Genomic DNA, 19,395 nt, shown 5'->3' with positions numbered 1-19,395 from the left:
GTATGAAAAAATTTGTCACAATACACAAAACCGCTTTTTCACTTCCCGGTCCTCTAACTTGACAGTTTTTAACTTTTCGCTTTGCACTTCGTCTGCCTTTTGTTAGAATTTTGCAATCTACACCAACAAAATTGTATCTTCCAAAGTGTTCACTTCAACCTGATCTTTTCTGATATTTTGGTGGCTAATCAAATATCAAATTTTGCTTTTTCTTTATGATTTTATTAATAAATCATTTTTTAATTTTTTTTAACAGTTTAGACATATACACACACTCCAAATCCATGAAATGATTTTACACATAATTTATTTGCAATCGGATTATCATTAATCACAAAGCATCCTAAATTATGAGGGCGTTTTGTCGCAATCCAATTCAAATCACTCAAGCGTTGTCACCAAATCGGAGGTCTTCCCTCATGGAGACTTTCAAATTTTGACCGTCTATGTCTATCCTCACGTATTCGTTTTTCATTCTAGCCTTTCTCGTTATAAACTGTACAACATGTATACCTACTATACCTCCAGAAGAAGTTGGTAAGTAATTTAATGACCATGAGTTTGATAGTATGAATTTTTTGAAATTTTTTTTTTTAAAGTTGTTTCAGGTTTTGTGGAACGGGTAATCCACCAGCTTGAAACTCTGCCAGACCCTCCTCCACCGGTTGCTCAAATAATTCCAGTCATCCAAGTTATCAAGAAAGAAATTGCAAAAACGAACAAAGTAGTTATAGCGAAAACAACAGAAGTAGCGGAAAAAGTTAATAAACCATTCAAAGAAGTCACTTCTGTTTTCGCGGGTTGTCATGTTAATCAGATAAAGTTCACTTCTCCAGAAACGGGTAGAAAACTAGGAAAAACAATCATACCTCCCATTCTAACGTGAGTTTGTGACAGTCCACGGTCATCCAGAGCCTTATCTTTACAGTTGCGTCAAAACTTCACTTTTCGGATGTGACACAGTTCGTTTATCTTGTATCATCCCTCAAAATTCAAAATATCCGTTGATATCAGGATTCGTAAGTACTTTTTATATATTTACTTGTACCATTCAAACAATTTAGGCAAAAATAGATGGTGCAGACTGGGCTACTACAGATTTAAAAGCATCCAGAGCGGATTTTCAGTTGGAGTGTGATGTATTCAACCGGTGGATCTACATATCAGATATTCCTGGACTGGAAGGAAAAATCTACCCAACTAATGAAGTTTCTTGTTTATTAGTACCAATTATAACAGATAATAATCAAATTGATTTTGAAGATATGCATTATGATGTTTAGTCTTCTACTTTAGTTTATTGTATTGAGCTAATCATTTCATGTTACTTCAATTTGGTGGTACAACGATCTTTAAGTTTCAAAAATATCATTCTTCATAATTGTTTCAAAGTTGTGTTAATAAATCATTTCGAGGAGTGATTTTTATTTTTGACTTTCCAAATAGTCACGTGGTCTAATCAAAAATGAGGTGTAAAGATCAAACACTCTAGCTTTGGAGGCGTGAATAAATTAGAACTTGATTTATTTATTCGAGTGAATTTCGAGTGATTCCGTTTACAATTATTTACATACATATCGCAAAGATTATTATAATCGGAAAAAGGAAATTTTGTTATTCCTTCTACTTTCTCCTTCTGATACACATGGTTCCACGTTGTTCAAAACTGTTAGCGCATCTGCATGTTCCAGAGCTACAATACGATCCGGCGAGGCATTGATTGTTGGAGTTACATTGTTGTCCAGGGATCTGAAGTTCAATCAATTCAAACTGACATAAGTTCTTGTCGTCCACATACCACAAAGTTAATTCTGACAATTTGTCCTTGTCCACATCCACTTGGATTACAGGCACAGTTATATGGGGTGCATCCTGGTTCCTCTCTGCTTGGAGTCACAGTTGGAACAATCACAGTGGTTGATGGTGCTGGAGTGGTGGTTCTAGTGGTGGAAGTAGTTGGTGCTTGAGTTGTGGTGGTGGTAGTGGTAGCCAACTCGGTTGTAGTGGTTGGAGCCTGAAACTTTCGAAACTCGCCTTAAAACAAAAATTAAGCTACGAACCTCGGTGGTAGTAGTGGTGGTGGTAGTCGTGGAAGGTGTAGTTGGGATTGGAGTAGTAGTGGTTGTCGTTGTGGTCGTTGTGGTCGTAGTTGGTTCGGTAGTAGTGGTTGTGGTTGTTGCTTCAGTTGTAGTGGTGGTCGTTGGAGCCTCGGTGGTTGGTGCGACAGTGGTGGTGGTTGTGGTAGTGGCCACTGGTACACACTGTTGGTTCTCGATAACTTCTCCTGGGCGGCAAATGCAAATATTCTGGAAATAGGAGTGCCAAGTTATAAACATTAAAGAAAAATTTAGCAATAAAGTGACATACGTTTGAGCAGAAACTTCCTCCAACACAAACAATAGTTGGTAGCTCACAATAATCTCCTGGATAGGCGATCGAAGGGCTGTCGAAGAGTCTGCGATGGGAATTACTGAATTTTTGAATTTCTGTTAGAGGGTGTCCTAGTTATAACATGCTTCACCAGTTTTACAATGCGGGTACATTTCCAGAATACAACATTCCATACAAGAGAATAACGTCATAACCTGTCTCAAACCAAAAATACCTTCTTGGAGTCGTTGTGGTTTCTGGAGCTGGAGTTGGAAGCTCGGTTGGTGCGGTTGGAGCAACTGGCGTTGTGATTGGTACTGTTGGAACTGGAACTGGAACTGGTGCTGAAAATCTTTCAGATGAACACACATTCACAATAAATAAGAAGCTAACCTTCGTGACATGGCGGCAAAGCACAAAGAACCGGAGTTCTCACAACTTGTGGGTAATAGACCACAGGCTGGTAAACAGGACGGACATGAGTGAGTGCATCAGTGTAAACAGTTCGGAATGTTGCCGGCGCCACTAAATGCTTTTGTGTTCTTTAGTTGTTGTTATTGTTTAGAACGATGGCTCACCTCCAGCTGGAACTTGGTAAACACCGTTCACTGCGGCGGCGGGGGCAACAGATGGCACGCATTGAGTTCCGGATGGTTGATAAGCCTGGGCACATTGACATGTTCCAGATGCACAGACTGCTGGCGCAGCGCATGTCAGATATTCGTTACATGAGGAGTAGAGAGGGACTGGAATAGGAAAATAATTTTCAGATGATTGGTAAACTTTAATATTTCCTATTATATGACTTTAATATTTCCTATTATTATTAAAACCAAAAACATAATTTATTTAGATATGTTTGAAAAGCTTCTGTTATAGTTTCTGGCATAATCAAAAAATGATAAACTTGAAAAAAAACTAGTTTTTCAAAAAAAGATTTCAAACCAAAATTATTGTTATAAACATGGTTTGTTGATAATAAACTCTAAATTTATGAAAGATGGGATATTCGAAAATCGTTTATGATTAAATCTGGAAACTGAACTGATAACTCCTTTTCAGACCATTCTTAACACCAAATTGAAAAAAAGTTGCTTGAAATTGTTCTACAGGAACTAACTTAAATAATCCATTTTTCAGAACAAATTCATGTTAGTTCAAGAATAGATAGCTGACAAATAATTTCATAAAATGAAGATGATGATAAGCAAGGTTCATAAAAGGAGATAAAACATACCAACACCAAATTGTCGTTTCGCTCGTTGAACGCTAGCCGCATTCGTGAAAGCTACTAAACCGATAAGAACTATACAACAATACTGTTTCATGATTTTAATGTTTCGTATCCAAATTCAGAATACTGTAATACTGTCGAACCAACACGTAAAACTTTCATTCTTTTTCCTATATTTATATGACTATTCTTTCCTCTCTCCACCCACCCAGCTCCACCTATGCCGAACACAGACCGGACCGTTGCTGGTGCCGTCGCGACAACGCCGACGGACACGTGTACATGTGTGTAACTTGCCTAAAAAAACGCAAAAAGGCATGTATTATTTGCATTCGAGTGTGCCGCCAACGATGCGGCAAAGTTGCTACCGCGAGCACTTATAAACACACGGACACTTTTTCACGGCTTTTGCCATTGTCATTGGAATAATTAAGCGGCATCTGCCGGTCGAAAGAAACCCGAAAAAAGTGTGAGACAGACACTTTGTCAGGTTGCAATCCGATCTATTGTCAGAGAAAGGTGATCCTTATTCTGTCTTCAAACTATTTATTCAAGTTATTGAATCATCTTCCACCGGAATAGTGCAAAAAGTGCAAGAAGTGGCACGTAGCTTTTTTTTATAAGAAGGAATTTGCAAAAACAGTGTGTATGTGTAATGAAAACACAGATCGGAAGAGCAATATCCGATATCCCCGACCAAAGTATCAAATCGGACAGAGATTTTATTTCGATACATCAGATTAGGGATTTCTGACGTTAAAATTCGGAAAATGTGTTATAGTATTTCATTTTTCTCGTTTTTTCACACTTTTCTATAGTTCTATCCACTTTCAGCTCGAAAATCTCGAGTGTGACAGTTATGTGTAACTGTTTCTCTTTTTGTTTGCATAAAAATTGACAAAAGACCATTCCATATAAAAACGGTAGGAAAGCAAACTATACATTACCTGGCGTAAGTCATTTTACTTTTTTCCACGAATTACTAGGTACGCTCTCATTACAATTACGGTGTTATGTTTCAGTGATGTGTGATGATGAGTCAAGTCTACCAGATAGACCAGTTTTCTCCCCTCACAGTAACCTTTGAAGATTCTTGAACAATTTCTGGAGGTGATGCTTAGTTGTTTGCTCTTAACCGTTAGTCGTGTTTTGGTGATTTCTGTGCTCTAACTGATTCCAGTTATTCAATTGTCAAAGAGCAACATCAATCTTTTTCTGCACTATTGTTGTCACTTTCGCACCTCCACCTTCGCATATTCAATAATTTTCTAACTATAACCGCGATCTTTGTTGAGCTGCCGATTCGACAACAACCGGGCGCCTGATGACTCAAAAAAATCTTTTTTCGGGCCTAAAATGAGGCCTGATGCGCACAAGACCCCATTGTCTTCCGCATCTCCTTTTCTTTCCGCGCACCGCGTACTCTCCGATCATCGTCCACGTGTCAACAATGTGTTTCTTTCACGCACAAAATGAAGCAATGAATGGGGGCGCTCCGTGTCAAATGATGTACTGAATTCTTTTCAACTGAACAAATATTCCTTAGCAGTTTGTCTGGTTTCATGGAAATGTACTCGACAAAAAAATGACACGCAATGAGTAATCCTATCCTTCTCATCTTGATTTTTTTATTCTTGAGTGATGAGGGAAGCTTTGAAGTAATGGACATTTTTAATCTATTCTCAAAAAAAAAAAGAGTTCCTGATTCAAAATAACATAGTTTGGATGAAAGATGACATGATTGAAGTGAATCTTTGGTTTTAAAACTTCCTTCCTTTGGTCATAGTTCATATTTAGTTGTTAGAATTACAGACAAAAAATTTAACAAACTAAAAAAAGTTCCCTTATAACTTCAATGTCCATAATCTTACAGATTTGGTTTTTGACGTTGTAGAAAATTCAGCAAAAATTTGCTAAGTGTGCTAATCTTTTGTATACGTAATCAACATTATGTTTTCATTTTAAACTATTTTCGGATGCACTTCTCCGTATGATCAATTCCATAAATCTGTTCTGAAGACGTAGGAGTAAGTCAATTAGGATGTTCGGAAATCCCTCAAAAATTTCTATTCAACTTCAAAAGATAATCTGATCTGCCACAAGTCATAAACAAACGAAACAACTTTTGTTTTGTTCCTGGTTGCTTGTAGAATACTAAGAAAACGATTTTACTTTGTTTCAAAAGTTGGGTTGAGCAAACAGACGTTTTGATTAAAACTTTTATGTTTCAATCTGGGGTCTCAATTACAAAAACTTTGATATGACTTGTTCCTAGTCTTCAAAAGCCCCAAAAACTTTAAATGATCCCAGAACCAAATTCTTTTTAGAATTCAGATTGTCAGTTGTCAGTTGTGACATATACCACAATAACATGTTCCTTTGACACAAAAGCTGATACAATTACTCCCAATTTCCACCTAAATACATTCCGAACGTAGCTGTTGTCACCTGAATCCAGAATTTCAGAAGGTTCTGATTCCCCCACGCACTTGAATCTGCACGTAGTTTGAGATTTCTTGTGTCGCTCAGGATAAGACAAATTACTGTCCGAATTGTAGTTTTGACGTTTGACATCTATTTCTATTTAGAAGATGCATGACATCAAAAGATCAAATGCAGAATAAGTATTTCTTAATAATTTCCTGTTCACAAATTGATCATTCCAATATAAACACGGCAACTCATTGTACATTCTGCGTAGTAGAAGTTGTTAGCTTCCTGTTCAAAACATAGTTCAGAACATACTATCTCATAAAAGGGGGAGAATTTGATATTGTTAATACAGGTTTAAAATTTCGATCGAAAAACATTCGCTTCTTCTTTAACATCAAGAAAAACTAAAAGCGAAGCAATTTCTTGAGGCTGCATTTATGATTCAGCTAACCTGTTTTGATGAAAAATTCAAAGTGCACTACCGGTTTCAAACGAATTCGAAACATATCCCCCAGGTATACTCTAGACTTGAAACGGAACTTGATAAGTGCCTTGATTTTCAGATTAACTAAAGTAAGCTCGAATGCATCCACAGGGTGTTACAGTACTCCACTAGGCTGCTCTCTGAACTATTAACTATTATTGTTTTGTTTGACGTTGTGTTCTTCAAAAGTGAGTGGCGATTCCAACTTTGAACGACCACTTCTTGGCAACATTCCAAGAAGAAATGATCACCGTCAATCGCACTTGTTCCGATTCCCATTACACTGCCACTCACACTCCTTTCTCCTTCTCCTTTCTGCTTTATGATCATTGGACAAAAACGTAACAGTGAAACGTTTATTATCTTCTGTCTGAGAACAACGAATTATGAACGAGACATTCGGCAATCATTGATGAGGAGAAAACTTTCGAGAATATTTGGAAAAATAGTGAGATTTCTTCTTTTTAGGGCATATCGAGATCAGAAAGCATAGTTGAGGAAGGGAAAAGTAGAAGATCAATGTGTTGAGAAAGATAATAAAATGATTGGGAAAGTTTCGTTTTAGACAATGACAAAGTAGTTCTGCTCATCACCAAGACCATATCCAGCATCACCGAATCCGTAGGTCTCGTATGGGAAAGCGTCTCCGACAGCCTTCCTGAAAAATTACAAAATATGAATGTTCCTTTATTTTCTTTTAATTTTAACTTACTTGTTGTGGATTTGCTTGAAGATGTTGTTAAGCATCTTGCTCTTCGAGTAGCTCGTCGGAATTGACAACACCGCGACGGCGAGGATGACAAGAAGCAAGAAGTGTCCCATTCGAAGCATTTTCAGAGAGAAGGTAACAAAGTTTGTTGTGACCGACGTGAACCTGAATGCGTACTTTGGTTATTTCTTTGGTCGGAAACATTGTATATGCATAAATGACGGAAAAAACGTTTGCAGGAGAGTAAAAATAAAGAAGTAATGAGGACTTCAAAACGCAGCAGCCGTGTCGGAGCGTCACTACTGAATGGGGACTAACGCCTACTTGTTATGAGTCTGGTCATTTGATGAATGAATGATATTTTGAGTGAGAACTTAGAATTGTGCGGATCTGCTAATCAGTCCCAAGAGAATAGATTTGTACGATTTTTTTCGTAAAAAGAAGAGCTGAGAACCCAAAAACCACTAGAATAAATGGCTCAGTGGGTGCGTGCGAACCAGTTTCTCATTACATTAGTCACTAAGCCGTTGGAACCTAACAATAGGATTGCACGGGTAAAAGAGAGAAAAAAGGAGGAAAGTGTTGCAAAAGATACACTTTGTTATAACAAGTTCAACGTGTCGCTTGCAAGAGACAAAACCTCTCATGCTCCATTTTCTCGAACCAGGAATGGGGCTTATGCGGTGGGGGTGTGGTGTAGTTTGGTTTGGCTCCGCCCACTTGAAATTTCTGACGTATAATGAACAATGGACCTTCTCTGAACCCACCCCTTAGTGTCTTGGATAGGATTACGATAGCTGTTCTAGCATCTGACATCTGATACTGAAGATATCCGAAGGAAAAATGTTGGAAGCTTACTAGACTGTCCGAAAATATATGTTCTGAGTAATCTGTTTTCATGGAATGAAAGCATTTGGAATAATTCTAAAGACCCGAAAAACTATCGTGAGAAGGTTGAAAGGAAGTAAATATAACTCTGATGATGAGAGAAAGAATACAAAGAGGGAGGGGCCTAACTGAATGACATATCATAGTGTTTATATATGAAGCTTGTGGATTGGAATAATAAGGATATGAGTAAATATGATGAATTACCCTCTTTTCCATGCTAGTCGTTGTAATCGACAGAAGATACTCAACTTTTCTCTCTTTTTCTCTCTTTTTTTTTTGAAAATAAAGTTTTAGAAGTGAAAAGCAATTTTCATTAGTGACTCAATGATAAATGTATGAACATGTCAAAAAAATATAAATGACGACGGCTGAAGCAATCGGGTTATGAATGATCATTGGAAAGTTATTAAAAAAACAACATTTTTGAATGAATACCCAAAAAAAAAGAAGAACTCTTTTACAATTTAACTGTTATTTCAAAACAACGCATCTGAAAAATAAAAAACAAATTGTTCCAGACAAAACTTCTGAATTATTACTTATGCACTCATCTAATACACTCGTCCTCTCGTATTGTGGGGTTAAAATCAACCAAACATTTTTTCTGGCACGTTTTTCTAAAATACAACCGGAGTACGGCCCACAGAATAATAAATAACTGTACTACCGCATCCGATGTCACGCAATCTCTTTTTTTTTGAAACTCCTAAAAGGGAAAGGGAAATGAAAACGGAAAGTTATGTCCTGGTACTAAATTTTAAATGAATACCCTCTTCCGTCAAGAATAGATATAGCGGCCAAGCAGTTTAATGAAAAGGTCAGAGTTCGAAAAAAATTTCATTTGACATTTATATCTTGTACATGAGTTGAGAGGAGGTAAAAATAGAATTGAAGACAAAACTGAATGAGCAGTAAAAGATCCCACCCGCGCATTTTTTTTACTTAGGTCTTAAAAGAGCTGACTCACATAACTTTGCATGAATTAAATTTTGATTAGTGCGGTCCTTCTTACTTCTTCTCATATTCATTAGAAGCGCACACAAGGGGTGCAAAAATCTTCAGAATAATGATACACTAAACAAAGGAGAAGGTTGCAACTTCACTCAGATGATGTTCATGCTCATTCAAAATGGATCAGCATCTGATGGAATAATAGTGATGCCGATCAAATGTCTGTGCCACAAAAAACCAAGAACCGGAAAGATTCATTTTTCTAGTGAAAAGCTTGAAATGATAGAATGAAGACATACAACACCCACATGAGTCAATTATGACATCTGTCTGGCAGTTAATACACAAATAACTCTGATTAGACTATGCACTGAGGACGTTGAACCTGAATGTGACAACTTCGGTTCAAAATGTGTCTCATGATGTAATTATCAGTTTTAGAAATAGAATTAAAATTGAATGACACCAATGAAAACTTCCTGGATAATCTTCCTCGATGAAACAACAAAAACTAGAGGAGAATATAATTATGTTAATTATGATGCATGTACTCTGGAGTCTATCTTTTCTAGCCAACATTCTCTAGCCAAAATGTAAATCACACCCTCAATTGATGTTAGAGACTGGATTAAAAATGTGGATTTACATTTAGTAGAATTGGTAGTTTTTCAAGACTGAATTGATTCACGGATATATATTTATAGAAGTTAAACCAAAGATCTGAGAAGACACTACCTGACGCTCTTCAAAAATCTTCCGTACAAAATATGAATTGCTTATTTATTTCTCATCGCAATAAAACTGTTTAAACCCTTAAAGCAAGAAAGAAATCGTCGCGCATTTTTTTGGCGCATGCTTCAACGTCAAGTACTGTTATTGACCTTACCTTATTTGATGGAAAGGTCATCATCGATAGATTCTAACAATGAAAAGAAGAATAAGCGTTTCGGTTGTTGATTCAATCGGTTTGACATCACTTGTCAGAAATTGTTGAAAATTGAGTGAAACATTCGGCTGACAAGTGGCTGCCCCCGGTTTCTTTAGTCGCAACTAGCCGTTACTTTAAGCCGTTTTTGTTGAGAGGAGCGTGCTTAAAGTTATTGTCTACTATTTGCGTTGATCAGTGATTGATAAACTATTTTGGTATTTAGTCAATTGCTATTTGTTTTCTTTTAATCAAGTAGTTCTATGAAAGTGAAAATCTTCTACTTCTACTCCTAATGCAATTTACGATTAGATAGCTATCTCTGTTTTTCTGTATAGATTTCAAACTATATTTCTGTCTTTTCTTGCCAAGGTCAAAAAAGTTCGTACCGTTCAAAAACTACTCTCTTAGTGTTTCACCTCCACCTAAAATAACCGATTTGCCATTGAAAACTAATCATCTATTCTTCAGTTCCCATTTTTCTTCTCTCTATTTCTACTACTTCGTTTCCTTTTCTTTTTTCATCTTTCAATTTCTCGAATACTAGTAATACTTGAACTATTGCCCCCACCCCATCCAGCCAAACTGTCCTACCCTCCCCCGGTCACAGTCCCGTCGGCAGCCACGGGGGCTTACACTGTATTGTGTCCATTTTCTATGCGGCGGACGACGCTCCCCTTTTTTCTGTTATTAGTTTTACAACACTACGGGATTGCCGATGTAGACGGACAAACTTTGACACAGAAGCCAAATGTTCTTTTTATAATGGCTGATGATCTCGGATTCAATGATCTCGACTGGAAAGATAGCACGTAAGTGAGAAATGGGTATAGAAGAATGAAACGTGACCTGAGGTACGGTGATGAATGATTCCGCACTGAAACGTTCAGAAATTCAGAGAAAAAACCAAAGTCTAGTGGTCAATGGCAGTTTATCATTTTGGGCAATTTTTGAAAATCCTGGTCAGAATGTATTCATAAGTAATGAAGTACGGGTCCAACTACTACATCTTAAGAAAAAACGAAAAATATTGTTATTTTCCATGGGGGAGACTCAAATTCGTTAAAATGGAATATGACTAACGAATTACTGTTTTGGACAATAGTGTCTTCTAGAACTTAATTATCGAAATTTGTTTGTTAGAAATAGGGAAAAGTGCAAACATGTCCTAACAAGACAATTTTCAGACTTCATACTCCGAACTTGCGCAACTTGGCATTCCACAAAAACACCGCGTTATTGACTAATTCCTACGTTAACCAATTATGCACACCGTGAGTTCTTTTTCCTCTGTTTTTTTTCCAGACACCCTACATGTTTTTTGTTTTTTCTCTCTCAGAACACGAAGCGCATTCATGACGGGTTACTACCCATTTCGGGTTGGCACACAGGTACTCAACAAAATGAATTACTAAAGTGTTTGCTATGGTTTTCTTCCATTTACAGAATGGAGTGTTTTTACACATGGAACCAGCTGGAGTACCCACAATGTTTCCATTCTTGTCGGAAAATATGAGGCAGTTGGATTATTCTACGTATCTGGTTGGGAAATGGCATTTGGGTTATTGCAAGAAGGAGTTCTTACCAACGAATAGAGGATTTGATTACTTCTACGGGTTTTATGGACCACAAACTGGTTATTTCAATCATTCTGCAGGTAGTTAACACATTCAGAGCACACACCTCACTCATTTTTTTAAACAAAAGATTTACCGTAGCGAATAGGGCAATCAAATGGAATTTTTGGTCTTTCCAGTGGTGAAAACGATTTTTGTTGTCTTCTGGTTTGTAGAAGGAAAGTATAGAAACAATGAAAGCGTTTTTTTTCAAAACGGAAAACTAAAACAAAAATGAAAGGAAGTAACTGATGTCATCTCAGAATAAATGTTTTTTCGTAATTACTTTTCGCCGTTTTTTCTAGCAGAAAACCTTTGTGTGGTGCTTTGTTTCGGGATTTTCAATTTCAACATTATCAGACGGAACATCTTTTGTTATTCAGTCACTCGGAAAGGTTTCATCGATGAGTTTTGTGTTGAAATAACAAAAAAAAACACATTTGGAGAATTGAATGGCAAAACCGTCTTCTCAGTAGAACTATGAAAAACACTAGTGCATCAAAGGCAACAATAAGCACTTCTTTGTTCAAAATTATTATTGTGAAATTTATAATAATTGGATTTACTTATTATGAACATGTACTTGAAACTAGTTATAGCAAGTAAACGGAAAAAGAACAATGGTTATTTTTTCACTTATAAGAATGAAATTACAGACCAATACCATCGAGAGCTAAAACGAGTCGTCAAGGGATTGGATTTATTTGAAGAAGTTGGAAATGGCAAAAGTGTTCCAGACTTTTCACAAAACGGAGTTTACTCTACGGTGAGTTTAGATAAATACTGTAGCCTCTACAAGTATTAATGAATGCAACCGATACGACTTTTTTGAAATATTCCAGGACCTCTTCACTGACGTGGCTATGAGTGTGTTGGATAATCATAACACTACCAAACCATTTTTCATGTTTCTATCCTATCAAGCAGTACACCCACCTCTTCAAGTGAGTCACGAGTAAACATATTAGATCAAGTCAGAAAAAAAGTTGACACCAAAAATAGCCACTCATTTTGAGGTGCCCCGCTCATTCGATAAGTATTGCTCACGAGTCAAGGATCGCTATCGCCGGATTTATTGCGGTAACTTTGTTTGCAGAATGGGTCTCCTATTCAGAAATGAATTTGAAATCAGGGCTTCTCTCGGAATTATACTCCGAGAAAGGGCAAAAATGACGTGACCTTTGACGTTAGGATTCTTTGATGCTTCTCTTGGAGCACAAATTCCAAAAACAGAATGAATCCTTTTATGCAAAAAAAAAGACGAAAAGCGTATTTTAGGCATGTTGACAGCAATGGATTTTGCAATTGGAAGATTGGTGGAGTATTTGAAGGCGTCTAATTTATACGAGAATACTGTGATCGTGTTCACCAGTGATGTGAGAGAAAGGAACAAAATATAACGGAGGGTTTGAAATATTCATAAGTTTAGAATGGTGGAACTTCCAATTTTGGAGCATCGAATGCTCCGCTCCGTGGAGAAAAGGATACGATTTGGGAGGGTGGTACGAAAACAACGACTTTTGTGCATTCACCAATGTATATTGAAGAAGGGGGTACCCGTGAAATGTGAGTGTTGAAAAATAAGGTGATGTAGTGGTGTGATTGGAATAAAACATTAATTCAATGCTTTCTAATCTGGGAAATATGTGTTTTTGGAAATTATGACGTAGATATAACATGTAATAGGATTTTAGAAGAAGGTGGGGCTAGAATAACATCCAGCAAACATTATTGGGATTTTTGGATTTCTTGGAATTTTGTTTCGAATCCGGGCTAAATCCATCTAGAAATCGTGTTTATAAAGAAAAAAACAAGGAATGGGATAAAAACAAAGAAAAGTATTATCTTTCATTCATACATGTAATTGAATTCTCGTATACACTCCGTTCGGATAAAAACATTTTTTTCCACCATGTTATTCTAAATCTGACCTATGTAAATTTACAGTTCATATATTTTCCAGGATGTTCCATGTTGTTGATTGGCATGCCACCATTCTGTCGATCACTGGTTTAGAAATTGATTCCTATGGTAAATCATTCAAAAGCATAAACATTCATTCCCTCATCAACTTTTGCAGGCGACGGTATCAATCAGTGGGAGTATATCAAAACGGGTCGCCCGAAGTTTCGTCGCTTCCAATTTGTTTACAACATTGACAATCATGGCTCGGCAATACGGTTGGTGACTGGAATGTCATGAGAGAGTAGAACAGATTGTTTACAGAGATGGCGATTATAAACTGATCGTTGGAAATGTCGATCGGAAGATGTCAAAGGACAAGAATAGGACACGATTGTTTAGGATCGCTAGTAAGATTTCGTATTGACGTTTTACTGATGTTTTGGGAATGACGGGCTTCTGACTTGTCCTATCACTATCGTTTTGTTTGAAAGACAGAAATCAAATAGATAAGGGTGTACCAAAAATGTGGTTGCGGAGAAGCATACAGACTGAAAATAGAGCTTATACAACTTACTCGGTAATTAAATAGTCATGTAACTAGATATAATTATCTGAAACAAATCAAAAATGAAACATTTCCATTTCAGCCGATCCCACTGAATCCAAAGATATCGCAAGAAGTAATCCAAAAATTGTTCGACGGTAGGAATACACTCTGCAATCCCCCTCAATTCCTTCTCTAACTTTCAGACTACTCGCTAAACTTGACCAACTCAAAAAATTCCTCCACAAAAACGTTCGCAAACCACTGAGCTTGTCAGGTAGCCCTGAAAGACTCAACGGGAGCTACTCAAGCTTTTGGTGTGATGGTCAAGCTTGAAACAATTCTGTAACCATTAATGTACATTTTGCTTTACTCCAGGTACTAGTTCTGATGGGTATTTTTAATTGTAAATCTGCCATTTCTTTCAATAAATGTAGGAAACATTTATATCCTTTGTCTATTCTCTTTGTCTTGCAAATCTCTTCAATCTCCTTCACGACTGTTCACGACATAGGTCCCTTCTCCTCTGCTCTGCCAATTGACCCTTTTCCTCTTTTTCCCCGTCGTCAGTGTACGATTACCTATTGGTGAGCAGATTACGGTCGGCACAACGGGCCATTTGAACCAAGAGAAAAGAAAAAGAAGAGGTCACCCGATGCATCGCTCACTTATCTTGGGAAAACGACCCTGCGCACCGCCACACCACACAATCGCATTCAAAGTGGAATTGATTGACATTGAAGAAGTAAAAAAGACTGTTGGCGAGTGAGATGAGAGAAATGAAAACGAGGACAGGTCGACCTTGGATAATAGCATCGACCGACGACTCGAGACCACTGCAAACTGAATGTTGAACGTTGAAAAGATAGGAATCCGTTTTTGAAATGAGACACCAAGCAATTTGTCGGAAAACTACTCGGAAAGCCCTCTGAATATTTTCAGACCTGGAAAATGTTGGATTATACATTGATATATATATATATATATTCAGACCACTCGCGAAAAGCGATTTCAGAGACCACCTGCTACAAAAATATCGCAATATTACGAAACTTGAACGTTCAAACGGTCAGATTCCTTATAAGAAGAATCTTCTATTTAGTAAATGTAATCAATTCAAAAATTGTTCCCTACCGACATTTTCATCTCACAATTTTTTTTTGAAAATCAGACAATCCATTTTTCTATTTTCGATTTGACGGGAGTGAAAGGAAAGTCAAAAGCGAACAAACACGGTTTCTTTCTTCTAATCTTTTTCAACTGTTCTGTGTTCTCATCCAATCATCTTGTCTCGCAGGCAACAATTTTGACAAGAATCAGTATAGCAGTCTCCTACAGTTTTTTTTTCGTTCCATATCGAGGTTATCTACATAATTATCCATCCATCGACTTGGCTCCCACAATTGTTTCTCTCCGTCGGTTTTTTTCGTTGGTTTTCGTTTTCTCTTTGTGCAAATGAGTAGCTCTAGTTTAAACAAAAATTGACCTATTGCTACACCAATGTCTCCACTGGACCAATATTTGTCTTCGCTATTTTCCGAAAGTCCGACTCTTCTCCATCTCGTTTCCTCCGTACACATTCAACACTTCACGCTGACCGAGCAGCAATCAAATAGTAAGAGACGAGCGACTCGACCAAGGTCACCCACGTTGCTATTTGGACGAGAAGGAGAAGATTGCTATCTTATCTTTCGAATTGTTTGCAGGTTTTGCCTCGTAAGAAGATGGACCTCGCCTGATAGGAGTATTTCGTCAGATGACTCAATAAGATTGATCGAATAACACATTACTTTTTATTGGTGAATACATCAATGAAATTTGCACACAAAACTTTCAGAACAACAATGAATGGTGGATTGTAATACAAATGACAATGATATAGACTTAACAGTTTTTAGAGTTTTTCGGAGGATTTAGGGGTCGGGGGGCTTAGGGTGATGATCAAATAGTACAAGTAACTGTATTTATTATTTTAGGGGAAGACTGCTTTGTTTCGGATAAAAACAGAGCAAGCCTTAATAAATACGAAAAGAAGTTGGTGAAGGTGGTACGTGTCTTAAAACAAATTTGGAGTCCGATCACTCGACTTTACAACAATAAAGGGTGAGGGGACGAGATGAACAAAGAGCACCCATGCTCAAACGAAAATTTTTTTGGTGGTTACGAAATTAATGGGAACAATGGGTGGGAGGGGGTTAACAGAATAACAATAAGCGAAGGGGTATCATGAGAAGATTTGATGTGAAGAAGTCGTTCGAAATCAGAAGTTTACTTCTTCTTTGGAGCAGCCTTCTGGGCGGACTTGGTGACCTTTCCGGTGGATCCATCGGACTTCTCGACAGACTTGATGACTCCGACGGCGACGGTTTGACGCATGTCACGAACGGCGAAACGTCCGAGTGGAGCGTAGTCAGTGAAGGACTCGACGCAGAGTGGCTTGGTTGGGATAAGCTCGACAATTCCGGCGTCTCCGGACTTGAGGAACTTGGGGAAGTCTTCGACCTTCTTACCGGTACGGCGATCGACCTGGAAATTGAAAAGTTAGATTCTGATGTCTGTCTGAAATAAATGTTACCTTCTCCTTAAGCTCGTTGAACTTGCAAGCAATGTGAGCGGTGTGGCAATCGAGGACTGGAGTGTATCCAGCGGCGATTTGTCCTGGATGGTTCATGATGATGACCTGGGCGTGGAAGGTGCGGGCCTCCTTGGCTGGATCTTGCTTGGAGTCAGAGCAGACGGATCCACGACGGATGTCCTTGACGGAGACGTTCTTGACGTTGAATCCGACGTTGTCTCCTGGCACGGCCTCTGGGAGAGACTCGTGATGCATCTCAACGGACTTGACTTCAGTGGTCACGTTTTGTGGGGCAAAGGTGACGACCATTCCTGGCTTGATGATTCCGGTCTCGACACGTCCGACTGGGACGGTTCCGATTCCTCCGATCTTGTAAACGTCCTGGAGTGGGAGACGGAGTGGTCGGTCAGTTGGACGTTGTGGTGGGATGATAGCATCAAGAGCCTCGAGGAGGGTCTTTCCGCTAGCATTTCCTTCCTTGCGCTCAACAGCCCATCCCTTGAACCATGGCATGTTTGGTGAGGCCTCGAGCATGTTGTCTCCGTTGAATCCGGAGATTGGGACAAAAGCGACAGCCTTTGGATTGTATCCGATCTTCTTGATGAATCCGGAGACCTCGTTGGTGATCTCGGTGAAACGGGACTCAGAGAATGGTGGCTCGGTGGAGTCCATCTTGTTGCAGGCAACGATGAGCTGCTTGACTCCAAGGGTTTGGGCGAGGAGAGCGTGCTCACGGGTTTGTCCGTTCTTGGAGATTCCGGCCTCGAACTCTCCGGTTCCGCAAGCGACGACCAAGACGGCGCAATCAGCTTGGGAAGTTCCTGAAACGTTTGGTATTGTGAAATAGTAATTTTGGCCTAAAATTGTGGTGGCTGGCCTAAAATTCCGCCTTTTTGGCCTAAAATCCTTCAGTTTGGCCTAAAAATCTGCCGTTTTTTCATAAATTTTTCCTGAAATTGTGCGTAAACTAACCGGTAATCATGTTCTTGATGAAATCACGATGTCCTGGGGCATCGATGATGGTGATGTAGTACTTGGCAGTCTCGAACTTCCAGAGGGCAATATCGATGGTGATACCACGTTCACGCTCGGCCTTCAGCTTGTCGAGAACCCAGGCGTACTTGAACGATCCCTTTCCCATTTCTTGAGCTTCCTTCTCGAACTTCTCGATGGTTCTCTTGTCAATTCCTCCGCACTTGTAGATCAAGTGTCCAGTGGTGGTGGACTTTCCGGAGTCGACATGTCCGATGACAACAATGTTGATATGGACCTTTTCCTTTCCCATGGCGATGAACGATTGAAGGTTGGTTACTGAAAAATGAAAGGATTTAGAAAGTGTTTTTGGCAAAGGCAAGAAAGAGGAACGTATGCGATGAATGCGGAGGGAATTCTTTTTTATCCTGAAAGCATAAAAAGCTACTGAATATACTCGAAAGTATTCGAAAAAAGAATCCCAAAATATTTTGGGCCTAAAAAGCGAGACGACCCGAGGGACGTATGAGGTGTGGCAGAGTGGAGGACACGAATGACGGAAAAGAGGAGCCTCCCGGTGTGTTTAGGCCGGAGGCATTGCCTTCTCCTTGCGTACACACCCCTTTCGTGGCGAGACCTCCGCCTGCGTGTGTGCCCCTTTTCCTTTTCCAGTCTGCGAGCACTCTCTCGACTTTCTCTCGTTGTCTCGCTGCCTCATAGTTTCGAAATACTGCGTAATCTCTCTCAATATGCCCTGCGAGGGAGAGTATGTGAGAGAGCAGATACGTAATTGAATAGAGACGTCTGTTTACATCGATATGAGTAGATTTTTGAATCTGGTAAGATGGGAAATAGTGTGGAAGAGAGAAAAAAGAGGCAGAAGCGAGGGACACCAATTGATTTTCCTTTCAGAGCAGAGTGTGCGCTTCGATGCATGTGGCTTCTGAGGGGAAGTTTGAGAGGAAAATAATAAGAACGTACAACAAAAAAGAGGACGAAACGGGAAATATGAAATATTCATGTCATGGACTAAAACGCACTCCGACGGAACACAGACGGAATTATGCTAAATATGCTAATTCCCACAGACAAAAAAAATGGGAAAACGGATGAGAAGAAGAATGGAGTTTTGGGTGTCAAAAAATCAGGAACAGAACAGTTGAACTGAAAAATTCCAAACTTTGAAGAGCAACCCGCCATTTGGGAAGAAAACTTGATACTACTGATATTATTCTTAACAAATTGCAAATTCAAGGTTGGTATTCTCTTGTATGTAGTTGTGAAACTTGTGAAAATACAATTAGAAGCTATTTTGTCCACTTGTAATGTCATAACTGTATTCTTTCTACAATAGGTAGGATATTGATTCTGAATGCTACGTTAGTATTCCATTGGAATATGCATTATATACGCTCCGAATGCACCGTTTTCATGGAAACTCGGCTTTCTTTTTTCTGTTACTCGGGGCAACTGAGCTTTACTGACGATGAATATGCAAAATGCTTGAAAGCAAGAATATCCGAATTTATGCAACAAACCTCTAGTTGGGGGTTTGACTGTACATTGTTGCGCATAACGCATTTTTGGATGTGAAACTGCATTAGCGGACAATTGAAAGTATATATTGGTTTTATTTTCTCCTTGCGTGGTACTCATACTCATAAAGTTGTGATTTTTCAGAACGACACGTTACAATAAGAATATGTTACATGAGTTTCTACTCGTAGTTTTGCTGGAACACTACAGTACAGCGAATAGGTTTAAGACAAAGTGAACCCTGGCATTT

General features: G+C 38.7%; 7 protein-coding genes across 7 annotated transcripts; 4 read left to right on the top strand and 3 right to left on the bottom strand.

Moving 5' to 3' along the window:
• Window positions 1-446: 446 nt before the first annotated feature.
• On the top strand, window positions 447-3,537 carry GCK72_024861 (uncharacterized protein; the record flags this gene model as incomplete). The annotated part of the gene is made up of 8 exons (XM_003118380.2): window positions 447-537; window positions 609-882; window positions 929-1,019; window positions 1,065-1,208; window positions 1,692-1,955; window positions 2,053-2,263; window positions 2,616-2,815; window positions 3,511-3,537. The coding sequence occupies 8 exons, from the start codon at window positions 447-449 to the stop codon at window positions 3,535-3,537; spliced, it is 1,302 nt and encodes a 433-aa protein (XP_003118428.2).
• Window positions 1,624-3,698, bottom strand: GCK72_024860 (uncharacterized protein; the record flags this gene model as incomplete). Its single annotated transcript, XM_003117891.2, has 8 exons — window positions 1,624-1,749; window positions 1,799-2,014; window positions 2,061-2,306; window positions 2,368-2,455; window positions 2,606-2,714; window positions 2,764-2,895; window positions 2,949-3,116; window positions 3,608-3,698. 8 exons carry the CDS (start codon window positions 3,696-3,698, stop codon window positions 1,624-1,626), a joined length of 1,176 nt encoding a protein of 391 aa, XP_003117939.2.
• Window positions 3,699-7,082: 3,384 nt separating this feature from the next.
• Window positions 7,083-7,343, bottom strand: GCK72_024859 (uncharacterized protein; the record flags this gene model as incomplete). The annotated part of the gene is made up of 2 exons (XM_003117773.2): window positions 7,083-7,179; window positions 7,234-7,343. 2 exons carry the CDS (start codon window positions 7,341-7,343, stop codon window positions 7,083-7,085), a joined length of 207 nt encoding a protein of 68 aa, XP_003117821.2.
• Window positions 7,344-11,461: 4,118 nt separating this feature from the next.
• GCK72_024858 (uncharacterized protein) lies at window positions 11,462-14,398 on the top strand (the record flags this gene model as incomplete). The annotated part of the gene is made up of 11 exons (XM_053736085.1): window positions 11,462-11,654; window positions 12,270-12,379; window positions 12,456-12,557; window positions 12,630-12,693; window positions 12,892-12,989; window positions 13,043-13,179; window positions 13,577-13,644; window positions 13,694-13,793; window positions 13,840-13,925; window positions 14,166-14,220; window positions 14,269-14,398. 11 exons carry the CDS (start codon window positions 11,462-11,464, stop codon window positions 14,396-14,398), a joined length of 1,143 nt encoding a protein of 380 aa, XP_053579651.1.
• A 1,890-nt stretch (window positions 14,399-16,288) lies between these two features.
• On the top strand, window positions 16,289-16,630 carry GCK72_024857 (uncharacterized protein; the record flags this gene model as incomplete). Its single annotated transcript, XM_053736084.1, has 1 exon — window positions 16,289-16,630. The coding sequence occupies one exon, from the start codon at window positions 16,289-16,291 to the stop codon at window positions 16,628-16,630; it is 342 nt and encodes a 113-aa protein (XP_053579650.1).
• GCK72_024856 (uncharacterized protein) lies at window positions 16,331-17,922 on the bottom strand (the record flags this gene model as incomplete). The annotated part of the gene is made up of 3 exons (XM_003118095.2): window positions 16,331-16,588; window positions 16,638-17,458; window positions 17,610-17,922. The coding sequence occupies 3 exons, from the start codon at window positions 17,920-17,922 to the stop codon at window positions 16,331-16,333; spliced, it is 1,392 nt and encodes a 463-aa protein (XP_003118143.1).
• On the top strand, window positions 17,638-17,952 carry GCK72_024855 (uncharacterized protein; the record flags this gene model as incomplete). The annotated part of the gene is made up of 1 exon (XM_053736083.1): window positions 17,638-17,952. The coding sequence occupies one exon, from the start codon at window positions 17,638-17,640 to the stop codon at window positions 17,950-17,952; it is 315 nt and encodes a 104-aa protein (XP_053579649.1).
• Between the last annotated feature and the right edge of the window lie 1,443 nt (window positions 17,953-19,395).

Source organism: Caenorhabditis remanei, chromosome X (assembly GCF_010183535.1).
Source record: "Caenorhabditis remanei strain PX506 chromosome X, whole genome shotgun sequence".
Classification (NCBI taxonomy): Eukaryota; Metazoa; Nematoda; class Chromadorea; order Rhabditida; family Rhabditidae; genus Caenorhabditis; species Caenorhabditis remanei.
This window is presented reverse-complemented; position numbering and strand designations above follow the sequence as displayed.